This window comes from Pelodiscus sinensis, chromosome 2 (genome assembly GCF_049634645.1).
Source record: "Pelodiscus sinensis isolate JC-2024 chromosome 2, ASM4963464v1, whole genome shotgun sequence".
Classification (NCBI taxonomy): Eukaryota; Metazoa; Chordata; order Testudines; family Trionychidae; genus Pelodiscus; species Pelodiscus sinensis.
The window spans coordinates 176474261-176499634 of NC_134712.1; the positions used below are offsets into that span (position 1 = coordinate 176474261).

Here is a 25374-nt window from a genome sequence, read left to right on the forward strand (position 1 = left end):
GTCTGACCCAGTATGGCCATTGTAAGCTCAGGGCTCAGGGTCGGGGGTCTCAGTGGACCCCCTTGATTTTCATGCACACCTGCTCCTGGGTGGCCAGGCTGGCAGCTCTCCTGCCCTAGACGGCCACTTTCCTGTGCCTAGTGCGGAGGTCATGGACGAGGTCTAAGATGTCCGCACTAGACCAGGCGGGTGCCCGCCTCTTGAGGTTCCGGGCAAGCTCCCGGGAGCCGCCAGCCTGATCCCAGGAAGAGGGGGAGGGCTGGGGGGCATCGGGTGGCTGGCTCGATCCGTGCCAGGTACAGGGTCTGCTGGCTGGGTGCTGGCAGGCTTGCACCTGGCACAGGCACCGTAGCCAGCCCGTGCCCCTTTAAGGGGTACGGGGCCGGGAGGGGGGCAATAGAGTTTCCCTGGTGTTGGCCAGAGTGGCCACCAGGGAAAGCTGGGGAGGGCTAGCCTCCCACTAATTCGAATTAAGGGGCTACACAGCCCTTAATTTGAACTAGTAAGTTCGAACTAGGCTTAGTCCTCGTATAATGAGGTTTACCTAGTTCGAACTAAGCGCTCCGCTAGTTCGAATTAAGTTCGAACTAGCGGAGCGCTAGTGTAGCGCCTATCAAAGTTAATTTGAACTAACGTCCGTTAGTTCGAATTAACTTTGTAGTGTAGACATACCCACATAGACTAACTGAAGTGTAGGAGCATAAGCTTTCGTGGGCAAAGACCCACTTCGTCAGATGCTTGTAGAGGAAATTTCCAGAGGCAGGTATAAATATGCAGGCCAGGATCAGGCTGGAGATGACGAGGTGGATCCAAGCAAGGAGGATGAGGCCCACTTCTAGCAGCTGATCTGGAGATGTGAATTCCAAGAGAACAGAAGCTGCTTTTGTAGTTAGCGAGCCATTCACAGTCTTTGTTTAATCCAGAGTTGATTGTGTCAAACTTGAAGATGAACTGTAGCTCAGCAGTTTCTCTTTGAAGTCTGGTCCTGAATTTTTTTTGCTGCAGGATGGCTACCTTTAGATCTGCAATTGTGTGTCCAGGAAGATTGAAGTGTTCCCCTACAGGTTTTTGTATGTTGCCATTCCTAATATCAGATTTGTGTCCATTGATTCTTTTACGTAGGGACTGTCCAGTTTGGCCGATGTATATAGCAGTGGGGCATTGTTGGCACATGATGGCATATATTACATTGGTAGATGTGCAGGAGAACGTACCAGTGACAGTATGGCTGATCTGGTTAGGTCCTGTGATGGTGTTGCTGGTGTATATATGTGGGCAGAATTGGCACCGAGGTTTGTTGCAAGGATTGGTTCCTGAGTTCGAGTTATTATGGTGCGGTGTGTAGTTGCTGGTGAGAATATGCTTCAGGTTGGCGGGTTGTCTGTGGGCAAGGACAGGCCTACCTCCCAAGGCCTGTGAAAGTGAGGGATCATTGTCCGGGATGGGTTGTAGATCACTAATGATGCGTTGGAGAGGTTTTAGCTGGGGACTGTAGGTGATGGCCAGTGGTGTTCTGTTGGTTTCTTTCTTGGGCTTGTCCCGTAGCAGGAGGCTTCTGGGTACACGTCTGGCTCTGTCGATCTGTCTCCTCACTTCCTCGTGTGGGTATCGCAGTTTACAGAATGCTTGTTGAAGATCTTGTAGGTGTAGGTCTCTGTCTGAGGGTTTGGAGCATATGTGGTTGTACCTCAGTGCTTGGCTGTAAACAATGGATCGTGTGGTGTGTCCAGGATGGAAGCTGGAGGCATGCAGGTAAGTGTAGTGGTCGGTAGGTTTTCGGTATAGGGTGGTATTGATGTGACCGTCACTTATTTGTACCATGGTGTCCAGGAAATGTTATTTTATTAGTGCCACATTCTCTCTCTCTCTCTCTCTCTCTCACTCACTTAAAAATCAATCTCTCATACTCTGTCAAGCTTTTCTTTATTAACAGAAGTTGACTGATCATTTTTCATGTATTGTCGTAGTATTAGTGTGAAACCCACAATTTTGTTTCCATTAAAAAAAAGTCTTTGAAATGTGATTCACCTTCCTAATGATTTTATGTAACATAAATAACGGCCTTGGATGTAGAGCTGTTTACATATACAGGAATAATTGACTTTGTAGCACAGAACTATAGATAAGAGGGGGGGAAAGTGCTTCAATATAAGATTTGGTGGTTGCTATGATGTAGCTTTTCATAATTCTAGACACATAGCAAAGCTGTCGTTGCAGTATGTAGAAGAGTCATGGCTTTAAAGTACAGGCCAACATTAAAGGATTTTGAAATGAGCAGAAAGTGTCCATATTTCTTTTGTGAATAAGTCCTTTATTTTGGTATCCATAGGGATGGCTATTCTCTTCCCAAATCCTTTCTCCACAGTAGGAATCAGCGGGGACATGATTATTTATCTGAAAGTTAAGAGGCTGAAAAGCTTTAGGACAGTCGTTTCAATTTGTTATAGAATGCATGCAGAATAGATCATAGGTTCGGAGTTGTTATGTCTCCTATCACAAAGGGGAGATTATAAGGTTCCTTGCACATTCTCAACCCCCAGAACTCAGGAAGTTTCAAAACTGTTCTCAGTTTTGACTTTAGAACCAGATGTGGTAGTTCAGGCAAGCAAGTGTGAGAGTATCTTCGTTTTTATTTGTTCCCTAGCTTGGTGAGGAAATTTTTGAGTAAAGGTTTTTCATTAGAAAGCATGGATTAATCTAAACCAAAACTTTTTACAGGAACATATCAGTTTTAACTAAACTGTTATTGGAAAAGATTTCTCGGGTCCAAGGTGGTATTGAAAGGGGTGGGATATGAGGGAGAAGGAGAGAGCTTCATCCCAGAATAGCTTAGGGGTCAGGAACTCACCTGCAAAGTAGAAGATACAGTGTCCCTGGTCTGGACCAAGTAGTTCAGAGACTTCAACCACCGCTTGATTCAAACCATCAGATGGAGGCAGCAAGAGGGGGAAAATGAAGATACTTCAAAGCGGCAGCACTACTCAGAGCCCCGGGTCAGCCTGGGATGAGCTCTGAGGCACTACCACTTTGAAATACCGCCCCGGCCTTTCAAAATGGCAGCGCCATGTGGACCCTCAGGGTCAGCTGGGGAGTCCCTAGCTGATCCCCAGCTCTGTGCAGCGCTGCCCCTTTGAAACACATCAACTGTTCAATTAGTTAATTAAACACTACTTAACATCCTTAGTTTCATCCAGTTTAGTCAACTGCAGGCAAGTTGCTATTGTGGTCAGTGGTACTCGATGGTGCCGACACATGTAAAAGAAACTGCATGGATACCTGACTTCTGTTCATGGATAGACCGTCATCTAATGATATCAGTTCATTTTCCATGCTGTACTTCAGCTGAAAGGTGCACTGGAAAGGGTCAAGGAGTTCAATGCAGATTGAACGAAAGTTTTTTTTTGTTACAAGGTTTTCAATCACTTTTTCCATAAAAAATTATTAGAAACAGCTATAGTTGGCAAGATTGTCAACTTGAAAACATGGTTTCTTCAGTATTAATTGAATAACTGCTCATTTAAGAGAAGGAAGCATTTGAATGCTATCTTTATCAGGGAACAATCTCAACTAATAACCCACCCATTCTCCTCTTCCGTACACATGAACTTGATTTTACCGATCATGAACGTGATGTGTACATGTCATGGATTGAAGGCCAAAGCTTCCAACAGTCCAGAATATTAGTGGACAAATCCGAAACTCAGCAAGAGGAGACTTAGCATTTTCATCTATCTGATGCAATTCTAATACATGGAGGCAAACAGTCCAGGTTTCATAACTGTGGATCCATAAAGAAGAAACTCTGATAGCAGGAGGAAATGCTGGAAGGTTGCCTGAATACATGCACTGCCAAGCACAGTTCTGCTAATCAGGACTTGACAGACGTTCTAAAATGGAACAAAATGCTTTCTTGGCAGCCACAGCGTAAGGATTCAAAAGCCCTCTACAATCAAACCGATTTGGGCACAATGACCACCACTGGTCCTCTGACACTAGCCCATATTTGTCATCTGTTGTACAGCATGTGCGTATCAAGGTGATCTGTGAGGATGACTTGTAGAAAACAGATTTTTGGCCAGCTTTGCCAGGACCTATATCAGTCTTAGTATTCTTTTTATACTAATGGGCTGTGTCTACACTGGCACCCTTTTCCGTAAAAGGGATGCTAATGAGATACTTCGGAATTGCAAATTCCGCGGGGGATTTAAATATCCCCCGCGGCATTTGCATGAACATGGCTGCCACTTTTTTCCGGCTCGGGGTTTTGCTGGAGAAAAGCGCCAGTCTGGACAGGATCTTGCGGAAAATAAGCCCTTTTTCGGAAGATCCCTTATTCCCTTGATCTTCCAGAAAAGGGCTTATTTTCCGCAAGATCCCGTCTAGACTGGCGCTTTTCTCCGGCAAAACCCCGAGCCGGAAAAAAGCGGCAGCCATGTTCATGCAAATGCTGCGGGGGATATTTAAATCCCCCGCGGAATTTGCAATTCCGAAGTGTCTCATTAGCATCCCTTTTACGGAAAAGGGTGCCAGTGTAGACACAGCCATGGAGTATCTGTATTACATCAACTCTCAAATACCCCAGTCAGGCAAATACATGGTAAGAGAAAACTGCTGCCTTGAATTTGGCTGAAGATGAGACGTATAGAAAGAGGACACTTACGTGCCATATGTACGTTTTCTTTACTTATTGTTTGCAGCACTGCAACTGATATGATTAATCTATGGCTGGACTCTGATGCAAGAACTCAGTGGAAAAACTGCCACTTATGTTTCCACTCTTCATTATCAGGTTATTGGTATGCTCTGCCTATAAAGGTTTTTGAGTGGTAACCTATACATGGTCTAGAATGTAATAGACTTTTTTGGTGCTATTCCATTTAGCACTGTAGGCATCTCGCTGAACACCTGAGACTGATGGGAATGTGTTTGTGAAACTCCTGGATCATGTATTGTTTGGTGGGGTTGGTCAAAACATAGAATATATGGAGATAATTAACAAACAAGATATAACTAGCAAAACTCCCAAAGAAAAACACAATTTCTTGTCACATGATGTGTATTAGAGAAAAATTGTCATGTGCCTCATCATATGCAAAGGAAACAGCAGTACCCTAAAGAAAATAGGCCTTACGATTACATTCTTTTGAGATCACCACTTTATTTTACTGTGTTTTTATATTGAATCCCAGAGACATTCCAAGTGGTTAATACTATTTAAGATTATTAGAGTTGTGTCAGGAGTGAATTACCCCATCTTAGTCTAATAGTCCATTAAAAAAATTCTCTTCTTGATTGCATTTTTGAAAATCATAGCAGGGGGTTGCTGCGTGAACAGCACTTCTGATAATCACCTCATAGTTAGTCTTAGAAGGCTAACTTGGAACATCCAAGCTTCAAAATCTTGGTCTTAGGAAAGCAGCAGATCACCTTAATTACATACGAAGTTCTGGAGTGTAAACTCCTTGTCTTCTACTTTGTATGAGATTTGATCCTCCCACTTTAGTAATTGAAAAACATTATTACATGGGGAGGAAAACTGTCGCATTTGCATCCATGCTATACTGTGTCACATCAGAATATACAGTCACTTGTCTGCATGTGATCTGACTTGATGTAAGTAGGTGCAGCATAACATAAAATAAACTCGTGACAGTATACAACAGAGTAAGTCAGATCAATTTGTGAAAGGAACATAAAAAAATTGATTCAGACCCATTAGTGCAAACACTGCTTTTCTTTCCTGGGGTAGGTCAGCTTTAAGTTACAGCTAGGGATTCACACAGTCCTTTCCATGTGGTACCCATTTCTGGGACTATGCCAGTCAGCTGTGTGCTGCCCACAATCCCTCTGAGCAGACTTTCTGCTGCTAGCCCTGCACCCTTGCTTACACATGTGACAAGGTTTCTAAGCAAGGGTCCATTAGCTGGTGGCCCCATAATAAAATGTAATCATAAAAGGGCCTGATAATAGCTTGCCTCATCATCTTGGTCTTTGGGGACCTAATTCAAAGCCCACTGCAGTCTCTAGGAGTCTTCCCATTCAATGGGATTTGGAACAGTTTACCCAAAGAGAGCATAAGGTTGGCTTCTTTTTGTTATTGTTTTCCCCATTCAGAGCTAAATGTGGTTTCCATGTTGATATTTGAGAAAAGATTTAGAATTTTACACTGTCTTCTGACTGCTTGTCCTCACAGTTTTTACTCTTACACATTCCATTATGATGGCACTTTCACTTTATTAATTGGAGACTTTGAACCAAACTGCAACTTTAAATGTTTTCCAGTAAAATTTTCTTCCCATTGCTGATTGCTTGAAACGAGCTCTTTTATGTAAATGTTTGGATGATGTACGTTCGGAAACAATATATTTAAAAAAATTTTAATCAAAGAGAGAAAGAGAGCACTGCATGCCTTATAATGTCTTAACCCACTATGGAAATAACAGTTAGTTATAAATCCTTGTAAATATTAAAATCTTTTAAAACAATACACTCATATGTTGTTCTATAATACCGTGGGTGGCCTTTCAAAATGCATTTGATACAAGTGTTAAAATATATAATAAATTATTTTGATATGGTAACAAAACAAATTACTACTGTAATTAGAATGATCTAGCAACATTTCCAGTACAGTACTTATTTTGCCATAAAAACAAATTTCTTCAAGCTAAAACCAAGAAACTGTGTTCCTAAACAAAAATATTATGCTTTAAGGCTTTTGATTTAAGAGATCAGGAGATATAATTTTTAGAAGGACCGGGTCAATCATTTGTTTTCATTTGATGTAGAATCATTCTAAGCATTCTGAAATGTTGTTCATTTGTTCTTTTAGACTCCTAAGGACTCAGTCGCTGGAATGGTATTACAATAATGTGAAAAGTCGCTTCAAACGTTTTGGTAGTGCCAAAGTACTGAAGAATTTATACAGAAAACATAGACTGGAGAGTGGAGCTTGTTCTGAAATAATAGGTACAGTACAGTTTTAATTTCTTATAGGCTCATCCACATAACTCACGTGATGGAGAAAAAAGAAAATTACAATTTTTCTGAAGTATTACAGTAGAGGAATATAAGGAGTTAAATATCTAGAGAGTTGGGCTAAGTTTGAGCTAGTTAAGAGTATCCAAATTTACATTTGTTAAGACAAAATTCTGCTCTCGGATGTACAAAGCAAATCTCAGCTCAGTTTCTGCTCTGTGTGTATGAGCTTAGGGCTCCAAAAGGTCTGTACAGATAATGAATTAGAACTGAATTTTGGAGTTGAAGTTTTCCATTGCACTTTTTGCAAAATTTGACTAATGAAGGCCAAATCCTGCATTCCATACCTTAGTTGGAGTTTTTTTCTGTTTGCCGTAGAATTTGGCCCCATGTGCACTGCAGTGGCAGCTAACATTTTACGTTTCTCAAGTAAATGGGGAAGAACAAGGACAAGGGCAGAGTCCTGTACTTAGGATGGAAAAATTCCATGCACTGATGCAGGCTGGGGACTAGCTAGCTAAACAACAGTTGTGCTGAAAAGGACCTAGGGATCATAGTGAACAAGAAGATGGATATGAGTCAACTGTGTGGCCTTGTTGCCATGAAAGCTAATGACATATTGGGCTGCATTAGTACCAGCAGATCGAGAGAAGTGATTATTCTCCTCTATTTGGCACTGGTGAGGGTGGGCAAATTGGAAAGAGTCCAGTGGAGGGCAAGAAAAATTATTAGGAGACTGGGGCATATGGCTTATGAGGAGAGGCGGAGGGATCTGGGTTTATTTAATCTGCAGAAGAGAAGAATGAGGAGGGATTTGCTAACAGCCTGAGCCATCAACTATCTAAAGGGTGTACTCAGTGGTGGCAGATGGCAGACCAAGGAGCCTCAAGTTGCAGTGGGGGAAGTCTAGCTTGGATTTTACATTAAACTATTTTACTAGGAGCATTGGGAGGGGTGAACCAAGGGCTGGTGGGGGGGAGAGGTGATCTCCAAGTTCCATTCTTGATACCTGAGTGCCAAGTTGATGGTGTACAGCCCCAGCGTTCCTGGCCCTTCCGCACTGCAAAGGTGGGTGGCATGCAGCCCCTGCCTTCCCAGCGCTAGAGCAATGGGAGAATAGGCTGCACACAGCAACCGATCTTCCCAGCCCTCCAACGTGGGGAGAGTAGATGGCGCATAGCCTCAGCCTCTGCAGCCCCGGAGCAGCGAGAGGGTGGGTGGCACGCACACTGCCCTCAGGCTTCCTGACTCTGGAGTACCGGGAGGGCAGGCAACCCCAGCCTATCCGGGCATAGGGAGAGTGGCAGTCCCAGCCTTAGCGCAGCTGAAGCCGAGGCAGCCCTGAGTGGAGGGAGCTGCACTGAAGTGGGTGAGCCTAGGAGCGGAGTGTGGGTAGGGCCACACCTGGCAGTTTGGGAAGGTTGCCTCTGATACCCGCCAACCATGACTAGGAGGGTGGTGAAGCTCTGGAATGGGTAAATGCCTAAAGAGGGGAGTGGAACCTCGATCCTTAGAGGTTTGTACGGCCAGGCTTAACAAAATGCTGGCTGGGACAATTGAGTTGGAGTTGATCCTGCTCTGGGCAGGAGGTTGGGGTTGCACTAGATGACCTCCTCAGGTCTCTTCCTACCATAATCATCTATGATTCTATAAAATGTGGACATTTTACTATCAATATCAGCATCTCCCCATAAAACTAGTAAGTGAAGATATTCCGCGAGTTTGGGGACATTGCTTCCTTGCTATCTTGCTGGCCCATTTACTGTAATTGATTAGCAAATAATTCAGAAGCAGAACCAGTCTAGTCTTTCTGAGATGATTTGCCTCTGCTGGGCCAAATTCAACCCTATTGTAATTCTTTTGAAATCTGTACAGAGTTTGTGTTTTCTACAGGATTTGTATTTTCCTTTTTTCCTCTTTCTCTTTCTTTCTTTCTCTCTCTCCCTCCCTCCCACTTGGAAAACAAACATAATAGACTGTGTCCCTTTTGGTGAAGGCAACTCTTGGTAGTTCTTCTTATACTATTTAGAAGTATGTAGGTAAGGACAGGAGAATTGTCCTAAAATATTCCATTTTGATAGGTTGCTTTTTGCTTTTTTCTCCTTATCAAATTTTAAAAAATTAAAAAATGGAATGTAAAGATAAAAGTGGTTATGCTACATTTAGTGGGTGTTATGCAAGTGGAATTAAAAAATTAATTGAAATATATGCAGAAAATTTAAAAGTTATAAAATTGATCTCGCAAAAACTAAGCATTCCTTATTCTCGAGAATAGTCTAATACAATTATGCCTTTAAACAAGACTGCTGTCATAAGAGAGAATGTGCAGGAAACACAAGAAAGGATGTGCAAGATACAGGAGACCTTTCTGAAGAACCTCAGCATCCAAATGCCATTGCTAACTTTCTTTTTCTATTTTCAGTGTGACTGTAAGATAACCCTCTCTTTTCATTTGAAGATCAGTACAGGTTTAAATGTCTGGGTTTGTTTTATTTATACAGGAGTGGCCTGTTTCAAGCCCTAAATGTCATGTTAAAAGCAAGCTCACTGCAGTTGCTTTCATTTTACAAGGTCTGCATTTAAGGCACCTCATCCTCTCTCTCACTTCACAAGCAGTTTTCTCCACACATGATTTACAAGCCCTATTTGAGAAATCTTTCATTTAAAAGCAATAACATTTTGTATAACAGCTGGAATTCAAACAAGAATTTTCAAACTACTCCTCTATGCATGTGGTGTAGTTAGAAACAACACTACTTTTTGAAAGTGTACTTTAACCTAATAATATATTGAGCATTCATACATAATATGTGTTTTACTGTCTTTTTGAGGAGAAGGAAGCTTTTTTGAAGGAAGCGTAGAAAATGAAGGAAGCGTTTGTGGCAGTGACTCTACTTTCTACAGACAGACAGAAGGTAACTCTAGTTAAAACTCATTTGTTCTAAAACTGAGCTGCTACTGATTGAGTTATTCGATAAATAGCATACAGTGCTGGAGATCCTCCAAATCGCATTGGTGCCTGATTATGAAAAGTGTCAAGGATCACTTATCTTTTAGTTAAAACCTTTAGCAAATTACCAGAGTTTCTGGGTTCACAGGGCAAGTGCTAGACTTTATGGCTATGTCTACACTGGCGGCTTCTTGCTCAAGAACAGCTGTTCCTGTGCAAAAACTTTCCAGATGTCTACACTGTACATGCGTTCTTGCACAAGTAAATTTACAGTCTAGCATCGGAAAACAGGGCTTCTTCTGGAAGAGTTATTCCTCTCCCCGTGAGGAATAAGCCCTCTTGTGCAAGAGCTCTTGCGCAAAAGGACAGTGTAGACAGGCAACATGAATTTCTTGTGCAAGAAACCCCTATGGCTAAACTAGCCATCAGAGCTTTCTTGCGAAAGAGAGCGTCCCCACTGCCATAGATGCTCTTGCGCAAAACCACATGCCAGTGTAGACGCACTCTTGTGGAAGACTTTTTGCACAAGAACTCTTCTGCAAAACAGTTCTTGCGCAAGAAGCTGCCAGTGTAGACATAGCCTATCTGTTTTACATCTTGCCTATTATGCATTCACTTCAATATGGAACACATAAAGGGAGGGGCATTTCTTGATTAGGCCTAAGTGGAGCACCAGATCTGGTCCAAGAGATGAATTAAGCTGAACTGCTTGGTAAAAGCGACCATAATGCGATTAAATTGAATAGCCTTTTGGAGGAAAAATAACAATGAAACCCACTACAGTAGCATTTAACTTCAGAATTGGGAACTACACAGAAATGAGGAAGCCAGTTAAACAGAAAATAAAAAGAACAGTCACAAGAGTGAAATGCCTGCAAGCATTCAAAAATTTGAAATCAGATCCTACTGAGGAAAATAGAATGGAACATAAACTCTGGCAAGTCGAGTAAAATATAATTAGTCAGCCAAAAAAAGAATTTGAAAAGCAAATAGCAAAAGGCACAAAAACAAACAGCAACATTTGTTTAAAGTATATCAGAAGCACGAAGCCTCCTAGTCAGGGGCCATTGGATGATTGAGGCTTTAAATGAGCACTCAGAGAAGACAAGGCCATCGCAGAGAAGCTAAATGAATTTTTTGCATTTGTCTTCACTGCAGAAGATGGGAAGGAGATTGCTACACCTAAGCCATTCTTTGCAGGTGACAAATCTGAGAAACTGTCCCAGATTGAAATGTCAATAGAGGAGGCTTTCAAACAAATTGATAAATTTTACACTAATAAGTCAGTAGGACCAGATGATGTTCACCCAAGAGTGCTGAAGTAACTCAGATATGAATTTGCAAAATTACTAACTGTTGTATTAATCTAGCTCTTAAATCAGCCACTCTTCCAGATGACTGAAGCATAACTAATGTAATTCTTTTTTTTTTTTTTTAACGGGGCTCCAGGGATGATCCTGGCAACTATAGCTGGTGAGCCTAACTTTAGTACTGGGGAAACTGGCTGATTTGAGGGATAGGCTAAAGCAACACTGTTGATAAGTTGTACGGAACAGATTCGATAGAAGAAGAGATTTAAAAGGCTCAGATTGTTCAGTTAGAAATGAAAAGCCTAAGAAAGGATATGATAGAGGTTTAGAAAATCATAAAGAGTGTGGAGAAAGTGAATAAAAGTGTTATTTACCCCTTCTCTTAACACAAGAATTAGGTCACCTGATGAAATTAATAGGCAATAGGTTTAAAAGAAGCACATGGAAGTACTTCTTCACAGAACACACACAAAGCCGCTGGATCTCATTTCCAGAAGAACAGTGAAGACTAAAAATATAATTGGGTTTCAAAAAGAGTTAGAGTAGTTTGTGGAGGACAGGTCCATTAATAGCCAGTAGCCCCGGTGGTCAGAAACAGAACTTCATGCTCTGAGTGTCCCTGAATTTGAGACTGCTAGAAGCTGGAAGTGGGCAATGGGGGATGGCTCTCTCAATAATTGCCCTGTTGTGTTAATTCCCTCAGAAGCATCTGGCATCAACCACTTTTTAAAGACAGGATTCTAGGCTAGACGGACCATTGGTGTGATCCAATAAGGCCATTCTTATGTTCCTATGCATCTTGATCAGCTTTGGAGTGAGGCCTCACGTTGCATTTCTGCAGTAGATTGTACCAAAATTCTAGATCTAAGAATTGCTGAAGCTGAAGAATCTTGGTCTGAATTTTGCAGTTCAGCATAAATGTGGGTATTTTGTTTGCTTTTTGACTAGGACATAGTATGATGGATACCCTAGCTGTGGCCTTACGTGTGGCAGAAGAAGCAGTAGAAGAAGCCATTTCCAAGGCAGAGACATATGGTGAAAGCCTGGTAAAAAAAAAATTAACTAGCAGATTTGTTGATATAGATGTAGATATCAGTGTTTTCTTTATTCAAGTAGCAGTGGAAATGTGAATGAAAATCAAAGAAAACATAATGCAGTAAGATAATGTATGCTGTTTCTCTGAACGTTATTATCACGTGTATGTTCCACTTCAGAAATACAGGATAGTAAAATGAATTAGTTATGGTAAAAGCTCTGTTATCCATGAATCTGTGAATGGGGGGAGCCAGTTAATTGAATATTGTGGTTAACTGAAAATCATGCTTCACCACTGGAATACCAATGTTCAAAGAATTAGTATACAATAAAATGAGTAAAGTATAAAATAATACACAGGTTTTCATCAATCCAGTAGTAGTCCACTGCAGCATGGTTGTTTGTTTCTTGAAGCACTTAGATGTAGACAAAGCTTTCTATCCAGTAGGTTATTTTATGACACTACATACTACTATGGAGCAGCGTATGATGTACACCCAGATCACTAAAATTACCCGTAACACTACAACTATTCTGAACATAATTAATTGTTTTTGATTCAGCAGGCACTTCAGGATCTTGCAGCGCTTCAGGGTCATCATTATCAACATCAATTCTCATTGTAGACATAGAAGGTGTAGGAGATGGGGCTGAATCTGTAATGGCCCTATGACATACCTAGAAGCTGATTTTTTTTAATGAATTCCTGATTTCAGCTTGCTTGCTTGCTTACTTGTCTTCTGCCTCTTTTGCATAAAAGTAGCATGCAAAATGTGCAGTTGCATTATATGCTGTATACTAATTCTGGATATTATATTGAAGATTTGTATTGATATCAGAAATGTTGGTTAATTGAGCTTTCTGGTTGACTGAGGGTACGTCTAAACTACATGGCTCCGTCGACGGAGCCATGTAGATTTGTTGTTTTGGCAAAGTCAAATGAAGCCACGATTTAAATGATTGCAGCTTCATTTAAATTTACATGGCTGCCGCGCTGAGCCGACAAACAGCTGATCAGCTGTTTGTCCGCTCAGCGCACTAGTCTGGACGCTCCCCTGCCGACATCAAAGCCCTTTGTCGGCAGCCCTGGTAAACCTCATCCCATGAGGAATAACGGGGCTGCCGACAAAGGGCTTTGATGTCGGCAGGGGAGCGTCCAGACTAGCGCGCTGAGCGGACAAACAGCTGATCAGCTGTTTGTCGGCTCAGCGCGGCAGCCATATAAATTTAAATGAAGCTGCGATCATTTAAATCATGGCTTCATTTGACTTTGCCTATGTGTCTAAGCTACATACCTCTGACGACAGAGGCATGTAGTCTAGACACAGCCTGAGTGTCAGATAACAGAGCGTTTACTACATTCAGTTGTTTCTGCATACAATGCCAACTAGGATGTTACTCATTTTTCTTGATCTTGTAAAAGTGTCATTTATGTATGACTCTGTAGTGTATATAAATGTTCATCTTGGTGCAGGACAAACAGAATGAGGCTTGTTACTTACGGGAACATAAGGAGGAGCTGATTGAAGAGCTTGCCACTACCATAGTGCAGAAGGTATGTTATGCAGCTTCACTGTTGCAGATTGTATTCTTTGGCACATTAAATGGCTAGAAGACAGTCCTGAGGTTTAGCAAGGTTTTATTTAACTAACATAAGATGAAACTTATCATAAAATGATTGAACATGCATGTGTGGATGAAAAGAATATCCAGAAGAGGAAAAGCTCAATGGAAAATATCCTGCCTCCTGCTACAGCTGCTCCTAGGAAACTGGTTAAAAGGCTGTTTCTCCTGGACCATCCCAGCCAAATTGGAACTGTTGGCAAGTTGTCAGTAGATGCCTGATGATGAGATTTGTTTCACTCTGGACTAATTTCCTAGACTGTTACAAATCAAAGAGTGAAAAGCACACATGTACATTACATAGAGCTGTTTGAGTAATCAGGAGGGGGAAAGATTTGGAGCAATCTGAAACAAAACATTTCCAATTTTCTTGGTAAAACAACGTGCCAAACATTTCATTTGGGGGTCAAATGAAACATGTTGTTTTGATTTTAGGACCTTTTAGCTGCTTTTTAAAGAAGGGAGATTTGGAAATGTCATTGGAGGAATGAGGGCAGGGGGAAGGAGTGTTCTCCTTTGTAGCCTTGTGTCTGAAGCATTCACCTGGAAGGTGTAGACTGGGATTCGGATACCTACTCTGCCTATTTGGGGGCTGCCTATTGTGGGTGAGTGCCCTAACCACTGGGTAATAGGGTAACAAGACATATCCTATTCCTCTTGCTGTTTTATGAATAGCATCTAAGTGCCTTTGTGAATCTAGCCTGAAAATAAAAACTTCTGGCTGAATCTCTTCAGTGAATTTGTATACAAAAATATTTCATCAAGCTCAGATATTACAGAAAACTGTCCTACACTGGCAAGTAGATGGATTTGATAATCTACTCGATCTTTTATTGTCTGTAGTTGGAGTAGATTTTCAAGCACTTAGATGAGAAATGGAGGTAGCTATAAAAATATGTTTAACAAATGAATGAAAGAGGAAGTTCATGGCAATGAATATAAATCAGAAGCTAGCAATTACAGACAAGTAATAGGGAAAGCAAAAGAACACAGGGGAAAATCAGTGGCTAGAAGAATTAAGGACCCAAACAAAGTGATTTAAAAAGTAGATTAGAAACAAAAGGAATCCTAATTATGGTATTGATCCACAACTAAATAAAAATGGTAGAATTGTCAATAATAATGTGAAACAGGTCAAAGTGTTCATCTGCTTTTCTCCAAATACAGAATGCCAATATTCATTGATGTGGTCATACCAATTGGTGATTCTTTTCCACTCAAGAAGGTGTTAAACAGCAGCTGTTAAAATTGAACATTTTAAAATCAGCATGTCCAGACAACTTTCCAAGAGTTTTAAAAAAAGGCAGCTAAAAGACATGTTTACTGTTATTATTGATTTGCAAAACTTGTGGAATGTTGTGGAAATACCAGGAGACTGAAGAAAGCTAATGTTGTATCAGTATTTTAAAATAGTAAATGGGACGATGGCAGTTACCATCCTGTTAGTCTCATATTGATCCCAATCACAAGACTTGATTAAAGAACTGAAGGAGGGTAAAATAAGTAATTCAAATCAACACAGGTTTATGGAAAATAGAACCTGTTAAACTAACTTGGCATCTTTTTTTTTGGTAAGATTTCAAGTTTGGGTTATAAAGGTGATAGGATTGATGTAATATACTTAGCTTCTATAAGGCATTGGCTTGGTACCACATAGCGTTTTTATTACAATGTTTTAGTTTTTATAATTAACATGGCACACAGTAAATGGATTAAAAACTGGCTGTTATGTCACAAAATGTAATTGTAAATGGGGAGTCAGCATTAAGCAGATATATTTCCAGAGGGGTCTTGCAGGGATCAATTCTTGTCCTCACAGTAGATGACATTGGTATCAATGACCTGGAAGAAAACATAGAATCATCACTGATAAATTTTGGAGATGACAAAAAATATATAGGGGAGAGGTAAATAATGGACAGGAAAAGTCCCCAAGACACAGCAATCTGGATCGTTTGATAAATTGGATTCAAGTAAACAATATGCATTTCAATATGGCTAAATATAAATATCTACATTTAAGAACACAGACCCGACTTATAGGATGAAGGTCATGGTGGAAAATGAGCTGAACATGTGCTCCTAGTCCACTGTTCTGGCCAAAAGGGCCAGTGAGTTCTTTGGATGCATATACAGAGGAACCTCAAATAGGAGTAGAGAGGTTATTTTCTCTCTACATTTGGCACTGGTGCAACTACTGCTGGACTATTGTGTCTAGTTTGGCATCTACAATTCAAGAAAGATGTTGGAAAGGATTCAGAGACATCCATGAGAATGATTAAAGAAATTGAAATCTTGCCTCACAGTACTACACTCAAGGAGATCAAACAATTATGCTTACCAAAGAAAAGTTTAAGTTGTGACTTGATTATAGTCTTGAAGTACTGGCATGAGGAACAAATATTAGTTAATGGGCTTTTCAGTCAAGCAGACAAAGGTATAACAAAAACCAATTGTTGAACACTGCTTAGGTAAATTCAAACTGGAAATAAGCTGTAAACTTTAACTCTGAAAGTAATTAACGATTGGAACAATTTACCAAGGTTTGAAGTAGTTTTTCCATCAATGGCAATTTTTATGTCAAGATTAGATGTTATTCTAAAACATATGTTCTTGTTCAAACAGGACTACATCCAGGAAAGTTCCTGTAGTATGCAGGAAAGCAAACTAAATGAACGCAGTGGTCCCTCCTAACCTGAGAATCTATCTGTGAATCTAAGAAAATGGTGCTTAAGCACCTAACTCCCATTAAATTCAATAGGAGTTAGGTGTGCTTTTGAAATCAATCCTGAGCATTTATTCTATGATTCCATACCAATATTTGTCTAGTTATGCATTCTTTTTCATAGAAAATATATACTTGGCTCCCAGATACAGATCACATTATAAATATCGTTGGTGGGGTATAGATTTCCATATTGTTTTATATCCACTCCAGTGTTCCTACAGATATCAGATAATGACTTCCCTTAACTCTCTTGAAGCAAAATGCAGGACAATGTAGCACTTTAAAGACTAACAAGATGGTTTATTAGATGATGAGCTTTCGTGGGCCAGACCCACTTCCTCAGATCCTTTTGATCTGAGGAAGTGGGTCTGGCCCACGAAAGCTCATCATCTAATAAACCATCTTGTTAGTCTTTAAAGTGCTACATTGTCCTGCATTTTGCTTCAACTACCCCAGACTAACACGGCTACATTTCTATCACTTAACTCTCTTGTGTACTATGGCTCTAGCGGTACATTCCAATAATTTTTTTTTAATTTCAACCCTCTAGATTATAAGAAAGCAAAAAAGTAAAACTGAGCAGCCAGAGGCTGATTTTGATTGGCTGGAGTCCAGGAGCAATGGTCTGGCATCTGTTGCTGTTTCAGATCAGAGCATGCTGACTTTTCCAGGCAGTCGCAGGGGATCCTACACATTATGGGTGAGTGACCAAACTCAACATCTAAATGTTCTGCTGCAAGAAATTGGCAAATAGAGGTAATAGAGAAGGGTGTGCTGATTAGAATGATATATGCAAATACTCAAAGAATAAGCATTAAAACCAAAGAGTAAATGTTGTTTGCATACTACACACTGAGGAGATGTGGGGCCCTGACTGGATTCTGACTTACACTGGTGCAAATCAGAAGTTCCTCCATTGAAATTAATAGAGTTAGACCAGTGTAAGTGAATAATGTAAGTAACAGTGGCCTTCAAGAGAGGAAATCAGCTCCACAATCCCTGGTGGTTGGAGTACATGACTAGAAGTTAGCAATTATGGTCACAACCATTGTATTCTGTGCACTTCCTAGACAATCAAGGAAAGTGCTCTGTGCTCAGAGGAGCTCACATATTAAGAACAGATAGGGAAGTGTGCAGTAGTTAGGAAATAGGAACAACAGGGAAATATTTTCAGAGGAGAAGCTCTAGCTAAGACCTCTAATATAAGGTCCCCGAATGATTTCACATTAATGGAGGATCACTGTAATTGAGCTCTGCTCTGGCATAGCTCTTGACCACTTCTGAAACACTCCCCTTCTCTTCCAACATGATCTATGCATGAGTGTGGGTCTGCACAACCTCTGCCGGCTTTGTCAGTGAAGCATTCCTCAGTACAAGAGGAATGTTCTTTTGGTAATTTTTGTTACATTTTTATCCTCTTGGCATTGATGTAGCAGGCCACAGAATGCAGGCCAGTGAGTGTTTTCATTATTGTCAGTCATAATCACACCAAACAGATGATGTTGTTTCTGGATAGTAAATGTTCAGAGTCATTTAGAAAAGCATCAGTCTGGCACCGCTGCCCCCACTTTGTTTTTTCACAGGGTGGACATAGACTGTGTTCTAGAGTATCCTCTGGTCTTAGAGAAATGAACGAGTTTCAAGCCATTCTTTTCCAATGTATATACTACTGCTTTGTCCACTGAAGTCAATAGGATCAATTCCAGTGATTCCACTATGCTCTGGATCAGCCAGACACAGGATGGGTGTTTTAAGGCGTTAATATTGAGACTTTATGTACACACTCTGATTGTGCAAAAAGATGCATACACAGTTGTATACCTACATTTTTTTCATTGCAGACATTGAGCCTATTTTGCAGTAGAGACCTTCTATTATATTTGGGATGGGGGGAGGAGGGAAGCAATTATTAATGTTTACCATTAAATCAAAACTTGTCTTAGCTTCAGTGGAAACAAGATTTGGTCCTTGATGCTTTTTCTCTAAAATAAATGTTTGGAGATCGGTTTGCTATATTGTGATTCAGGTTAAATGTTAATTTCTTGTTTTGTGAGCTGTTAACACAAGCATAAATGCTAGTTTTTATTTTGTTTCCTAGCTCTCTAAACAAATAAACTAAACACAGCTGCAGAGTACCACTTAGTTTCTACCTTACGTTAAAGAGTGTTTTCTCCTCTTGCTTATTTTCTCAGCAAAATGTCCTTAGCGCCTGCTAAGCAGAGAAGAAAATCTACACAGGCTACAATAGTAAGATTTTTGGTTATAGCAGAAAGAGAAAGTGGGTAAAATAAGCATCAGTATTTCCATTGGCTTGAACAGTGTGAATAGGTAGTGAAAGGTACATAGTACGCAGGAGAGAGACAGGACAGCTATTTTTGTGTAATGGAAAATGGGCAAATTACCAAAGGTGCAAAAAGTATTATCCCTAGTGTATGTAAGATTAATAAGACATTACATTTAGGTAGGATGATAGACCAGGTCACATATAGTTGCTTAGACAAATGGCATGCTACAGCAGAAGGCATTAAAAATCCACATTTTCCATCACAACACAGTTCACAGAGGGAAATTGTAGTCTTCAATACCACTGTGTGTTAAATGATGTGAAATACTGATATTTTAATGTCAAACATGGCATATGTCTGACCCATGTCTGCTGAAACTGCCACTGGGTGGTCTGCATGATCTCCCCAATTGTCCAAAATTGCTTGCTTCTAAATAATTGTTAGTTTAATTAAGTCGGCATTTTGTAGCTCCTATATAAATGGTGTATGAATACAGCCCAAACTATAAATCAAGGGTAACAGAGTAAACAGAAACAGGCTGTATGACAGAAGACTGTTTTGATTTTGGGAAAATGTGCTGCTCTCCCGATATATGAATTTTTAATAGTAACTGTTCTGAAATATTTTACTACAGTAATTGCTTAATTTGTGAATATAATGCAGTAACACTAGCTATAAAATACCTTCTTTCTTCCCAAATTTCCTCAGGGTCCCATGCCAATGTTAAGTTGCTGATATAATGCTGAATGTTGTCTTCCTTGAACCCCATAGAAAGAGCTAGATGATTCCATCTGTTTGTCATTAGCACAGTATAGAGCAATTACCATAAATGCAAAAAGTGTATTCATATTGTATGCCAAATTGATAAGACATTAAATTTAGTCAGGAGGGTAGATGTCAGGAATTTTGAACAATGGCAGGTTATACTGTATCCTTTCAATATTTTCAATTATTATAAATCACTGCAAGTTAAACCAAACAACTATTTGGTGTATTGTACACTTACTTTAATTGATGAAATGCAGACATCCCCGGGTGCTATACATGCTCTTTATTTTATGACTACATTAATGCTAATGTAAACAGAAATTAATTCATATTTTAGAATATTTAAAACAGCTAAGAGTATGGGAAGGGGAAATATTTAATTAAAATCCACACTATTGCTTCCTCCCAGGGGAAACAGAAATGTACCATTTAAGCTAACTTTCTGAGTACAGTAATCAGAAGTTGAACTGTTGAAAATTGTGGTTCCATTTTGGTTCAAGTTCATCAACATGTACTAACTCTGGTTTGGTTCAGGTTCATACAGTAGGTTAGAGTAATGATTCAATGGCCATTTTAACCACTTTGAACTTGTTTGAGCTAGTTCACATACATTTCCTGCAGATTAGTTGGACACTCTTCTGTTTGCTTTGTAACATTGAGTAAAAGAATATAATGATACATATTTTTTCACTGTCAAAAATATTTGTTTAAACAAATTATTTGCGCACACTCCTAAAACATCCTTCAGAACTCAGTCATATTTAATCACTGAAATGACAAATTGAATTTCAGCACACAAAATGCCCTCTCTCCATTGTCTTGCAAAGGAGTAAGCCCTTAGTGCGGGGGAGGGGGGAAGGAAGTGTTTTGGGAGTTGTAGTTCCCTTCTCTGGGCAGTCCTTTACCTGGTCAAAACAGACAAGGTAACTACCAATCCCAGAACCTGTCTATCCCCTTTCTCTAATCTCTTTCAATGGCTGCCCAGATAGTTTAGTTTCCCCCACCCTGCTTTCCTCTGGAGTGGAGCAGAGAAGAGACCCTCAGCACACCCAAAAGACCCTCCCTCAGTGCCCAATTGTTGAACCTGGAAATTTGAATGTGTTACAAGTTTTTGGTTTTGGGGGCTTGGTTCCAGCTCACATACAATGAGACTCTGATGTTTTCAGTTCAGATTCATTTTCCAGATCACTCAAAAACCCTCTGTCAGCTGGTTTTAATTCCTCCCTGTGAGGAATACAATATACTGAGAGTTATTTATTTGTTTAAATTATTTATCTGAGGGGGGGCTGTAAGGGTCCATAAACCTAAAGACTGTACTTGGCTCTTAAACAAAACACTCATTGAAATCAGTGGAAGGTATAAGTGTTCAACACCTCTTAGCATTTGTCCCAAACATTGTACAAAGCAGTAAAACATTTCAAAGACAGTATAATGAAATGGCTCCTGTGTAGCATATATAACAGAGCAAAATAGCTGCCTTAAGCAAAAAAAAAAAAAGGATTGCAAAGCAGGAGATATGCCAGCTAACATTAATTTCACATCTTTTAACTTCCATACACTGTAAAACATGCTATAGAAATACATGTACAATGTATTGTGTAAACATAAAAACACAGAAAATATAAACAATTTTAGACATAATGTGGCATCTCTTATTTAGAATAATTAAAACACATTCCAGAAAATGTTATATAGACATTCTCCCAACTAAATGGATGTTCCACTTACCTGAGAGCCAATCACCTGAATTTCAGAGTGTGGGCTCCTGTCAGTTTCCTCCCTATACCCTGGTCTATACTAGGGCTTTATTCCAAAATAACCCCCTTAGGTCGAATTAATAAGCAGAGCATCCACACTACTAAGCCTGTTGTTTTGAAATAATGAGCTGCTTATTTCAAAATCTGTACTCCCGGCTTTCCTCAAGGAATAACACTAATTTCAAAGTAGTTATTTCGAAATAGCAGTAGTGCGGTTCTGCTATTTCGAAATAACTACCATCTCAGAGTAGTCCAAACAAATTACTCCCCAATGCTTCCTGGGGCTCTAACTTGAGGTAGCGCATCCACATTAACGGGGCCTGCCTCAGACTATTTCAAGCTTCCCCATAGTGAGGACACGCTATTTCAATTTTGTTATTTCAGGAGTTGTTAAATTGATTTTAATTATTTTGAAATAGTTGCCTTGTATAGGCATGCCCTATGAAAGTCTGCAGCAGCACCTACTCCTCCCAGAAGCCCAGCACAGAAGATGACATTAACAGCAAATTACTTACTTTTGAAAAAGGGGATTTTACAAAAATAATTACAAGATCCTCATCTCTCAGTTAAAGGACTGTATCAGGTGAGGATTTTACCTGTTGGCTCTAGATGCAAAATAAGTGAGGGATGAGAAAATAAAATACAAGTGAATTTCATTTTCCTAGAATTAATTGAGAAGCGCTGGGGATATTTTTTTATCCTAATTTTAGTTGCCAAATAGAAATGAGGTATTATTAAGTGATGAATAAACTACCCATTGCTGCTGCTGCTTTTTTTGGAGGGGGGAAAGGCGAAAAATTGGTATATTTTTATCTCACCTAGCAATATTCAGATAAATAAAAATAATCCTGTTGATCCCATGTAAATACATTCCAAAATATGCCCATAGAACATTAACCATTTATCCAGAAATTGTAAGAGCAGTTTTAAAAAGCTGATGTTACTTACACTGATGGTTCTTTTTATGACAAACCAGGATTCACTAGCATTTACTCTCCAGTAATGTTATATAAGTGAGCTTTATAAAGTATACATCTATATTCATTAAGAGCATGTCTACACAGCAAGGCTTAACTCAAAATAAGATATGCAAATTGAGCTACGCCAATTGCGTAGCTTATTTTGAAATGTCTTATTTAGAAATTGGGACTGTCTACACTGCACTTATTTTGAAACAAAGCACTCTTCCTCTGACTTCGCTTACTCCTCGTACAAGGAGAGTTACAGGAGTTAGAGTAAGAAGGCCTCCAGCTTGACAGTATTGCAACTGAGCTGTGTAACCCTACCCTAAGTGATAAGGAGGCATTGTGTGTAGATAGTCAGTGCCCCTTCAGTTAAGAACCACATGTCTTACTTTTCCGGAATTCCCAATGGCCTAGTCGGTGCATAGAAAAAGCAGTTCCATTCAAATACAGTCAATTCAGTCCATCAAAAGGAACTATGGTAAGAGAAAGAAAATTGGAGTGAAGATGTGTCTGGGTTTTGTTGGTTTTTTCCCTAATTATATTCTTGCAGCAGATGCCACTAGACAGGATTTTACAGGAAAAGAGTAGACTCATCACAGCGAGGTGTCTGAAAATTTCTGTCAATAGAGAATCTTAGTTTCCAGTCTATGCCATATTGCACTATATGTCTATAGTGATTTGCATCTTGCAACAACCAAGGAAGGAAACATTATATGCCAGTCAAATAACTGAATGACATGTTTGGATATAGTGCCACCTGCTGATATATATGTGTATTGCACTGAATTAAGGTTGATGTACTTCAGAAAATTACTCCATTGTGGCTAAGAAGCTTTGCAGTTAGTTTTTTAAAAATGTAATCGGTAGTTATTGTTCTGCTTGGAGAAACAGAACTTTTGGCTAAAAAAGAAAAAAAGAACCATTTCTCTTTGTAGTTTGGCATGTTAGATGCATCAGCTGCTATTCAGCTGAGCCCACAGCAAAGAGCCCATTGCCATAGATCATGCAGACACTTTCTGCCTTTAATAGTTACGGATATTATAATTATTTATTTGTATTACTGTAGTAGGTAGATGTCCTAGTTATGGAGCAGGATTTCATTGCACTAGCTACTGTACAAACATCATCCAGTCTTTTGCCGTTAAAATCCAACTTTATACAGTGGGATACAATTTTTTAAAAGCACACAAGTTCAATTTTCAAAAATCGACATGGGGCCTAAATCTTATTGAAAATCAGCAGGGCTAAGGTCAGGTTTTAAAGGCATTTAGTTGCCTAAAAATACAGATAGGTGTCTACTAAGATTTTCCAAAGCTCGTACATGTTTAACTCCCGTAGGTGCCAACACCATTAAAAATCTGTCCCAAGTCACTTTTTTCAAAATAGGACTTACATGGGGGAGTTATGTGCATTACTGGAATGTGATTTCTAAAGCCCACTAATGTGTTCCTCATTAGTCAATCTGTGTAGACTCTGTAGGTTTCCGAGGGAACTTTAATATAGTGCTGTAATGCATGTACTAAACTCAAGTAACAATACTTGGCATGGGGATGCTGCAGGACCGAGGAGAAGGAATCTTATTCCTAGCTTGCAGAGTCACTTTACAGCCACTGCTGTAGATTCAAGGCTTCAGTAGCCTCTGCTTTGGGATACATCTCCCTTAGGTGGGGCACATAGCTAGTGGGTGCAGATATGTCCCGGTCTCCTTTCTGCATGTCTGTATAAGGAAACTACATGTCACACAAAGACATGAGCCCTTACCTCCTTATATTCCATCCCATTGTGTATAACAGTGTGGTTCATCTGTGGTCAATGGCATCTGTAAATAAATGCCTGACTAACAAGGTGCCCTTGGCATTAATTGTGGAGGAAACTAAAATAGATTCCAAATCATCCATGTCTTAGAACCAATATTACAGAAGCAGAATGAATTGACACATGCTCGAGCTAAATGACTGTTTCTGTGTTCTGAATGCTGAAGAAGCCATTCAGCTTTGAAGTACTTCTCAGCCAAATGTGTTCTGTTTTGTTCTCCTCTAAAGAGACGCATCTTTTCCCCCCTGTCTTCCTGCACTGGAGCTGAGTGATGACTCCTTTTTGTCTATAGCTGTCTGGGTTTCTAGTGCTTGCATCAGTGATTTTAAGTGTTACTCCTGTGGAACTTCTGTTTGTCCATATTTCAAAAACAAAAAAAAACAGTGCTGCAGTTCTGCCCTTCGCCCAACAGAGGGAGCTTTGATACCAGAAGAGTGGCAATTCCAGCAGAAAATCCAGTACCCTCAGAACCTTCAGAGCGGAGCTGAACCAGTGAATTTGCCAGACCGGGAGAGGTCAATGCTCTCCTGCTGGCCACTGGCCCCTACTCCCGGGGTCCCCTCCAGGCCATCTGCTCCAGCGACTCGGCTCCACTTCTGGTGCAGCATTGGTGCCAAATTCCCCAAGAGCAAACCTAAATTTTCCTGTTAGTGATCTGAATAAAACATAATCTTATTGCCTAGCGTCTAACCCCAGTCTGAAACTGACTTTAGCAACATGAAATAGCTTCATAAGGGCTTTTCGGCATGGAGTCACACCTTTTAATTGAGGAGTTAATTGGAGCTTTAAATGAAGCCTCATGGAGCGCTGGTTCTGCAGCAAGCTGTTGGGTCTCTGCTGGCCACCCTTCCCTTCACAGATTGGAATGTTGAATTAGGACATGATGGGTGGGGTGAACTTATTCTCCTTTGAGCTGCATAAGGCCTTCTTCTGTCCTAGAGCCCTTTGAGATGCCTTATGCACCACTTAAGTCCATATCAGCCCTACTTCAAGAATTTAAATGGTGAGAAGGCCATGTGCTGGGTGTTTGCTGAGGAATTCATTTCTCCCTCCTGGGGGAGGGGGAAAGAGAGAGAGAGAGTTGTGAATATGGGCATGGCTGTAATTGTGTGATAAGCACCACCATTTTTCAAGGAAGTAATGTTCCTCAGGCTTTTTTT

The 25374-nt window shown here is 40.1% G+C and overlaps 1 protein-coding gene across 5 annotated transcripts in view; it reads left to right on the plus strand.

Annotated features, from left to right (window-relative positions):
* Nucleotides 1–25374, plus strand: part of MYRIP (myosin VIIA and Rab interacting protein) — a 341072-nt gene that overhangs the window by 252584 nt on the left and 63114 nt on the right. For 3 of the 5 annotated variants that reach the window (XM_006131818.3, XM_006131820.3, XM_075921853.1), the window contains 5 exons: nucleotides 6833–6969; nucleotides 9810–9893; nucleotides 12187–12284; nucleotides 13748–13828; nucleotides 17175–17324. In XM_006131818.3, the coding sequence (XP_006131880.2) occupies nucleotides 6833–6969; nucleotides 9810–9893; nucleotides 12187–12284; nucleotides 13748–13828; nucleotides 17175–17324 (550 nt within the window). The remainder of the gene's footprint in view (nucleotides 1–6832; nucleotides 6970–9809; nucleotides 9894–12186; nucleotides 12285–13747; nucleotides 13829–17174; nucleotides 17325–25374) is intronic. The other 2 variants (XM_075921852.1, XM_014577917.2) reach the window with 2 other exon arrangements.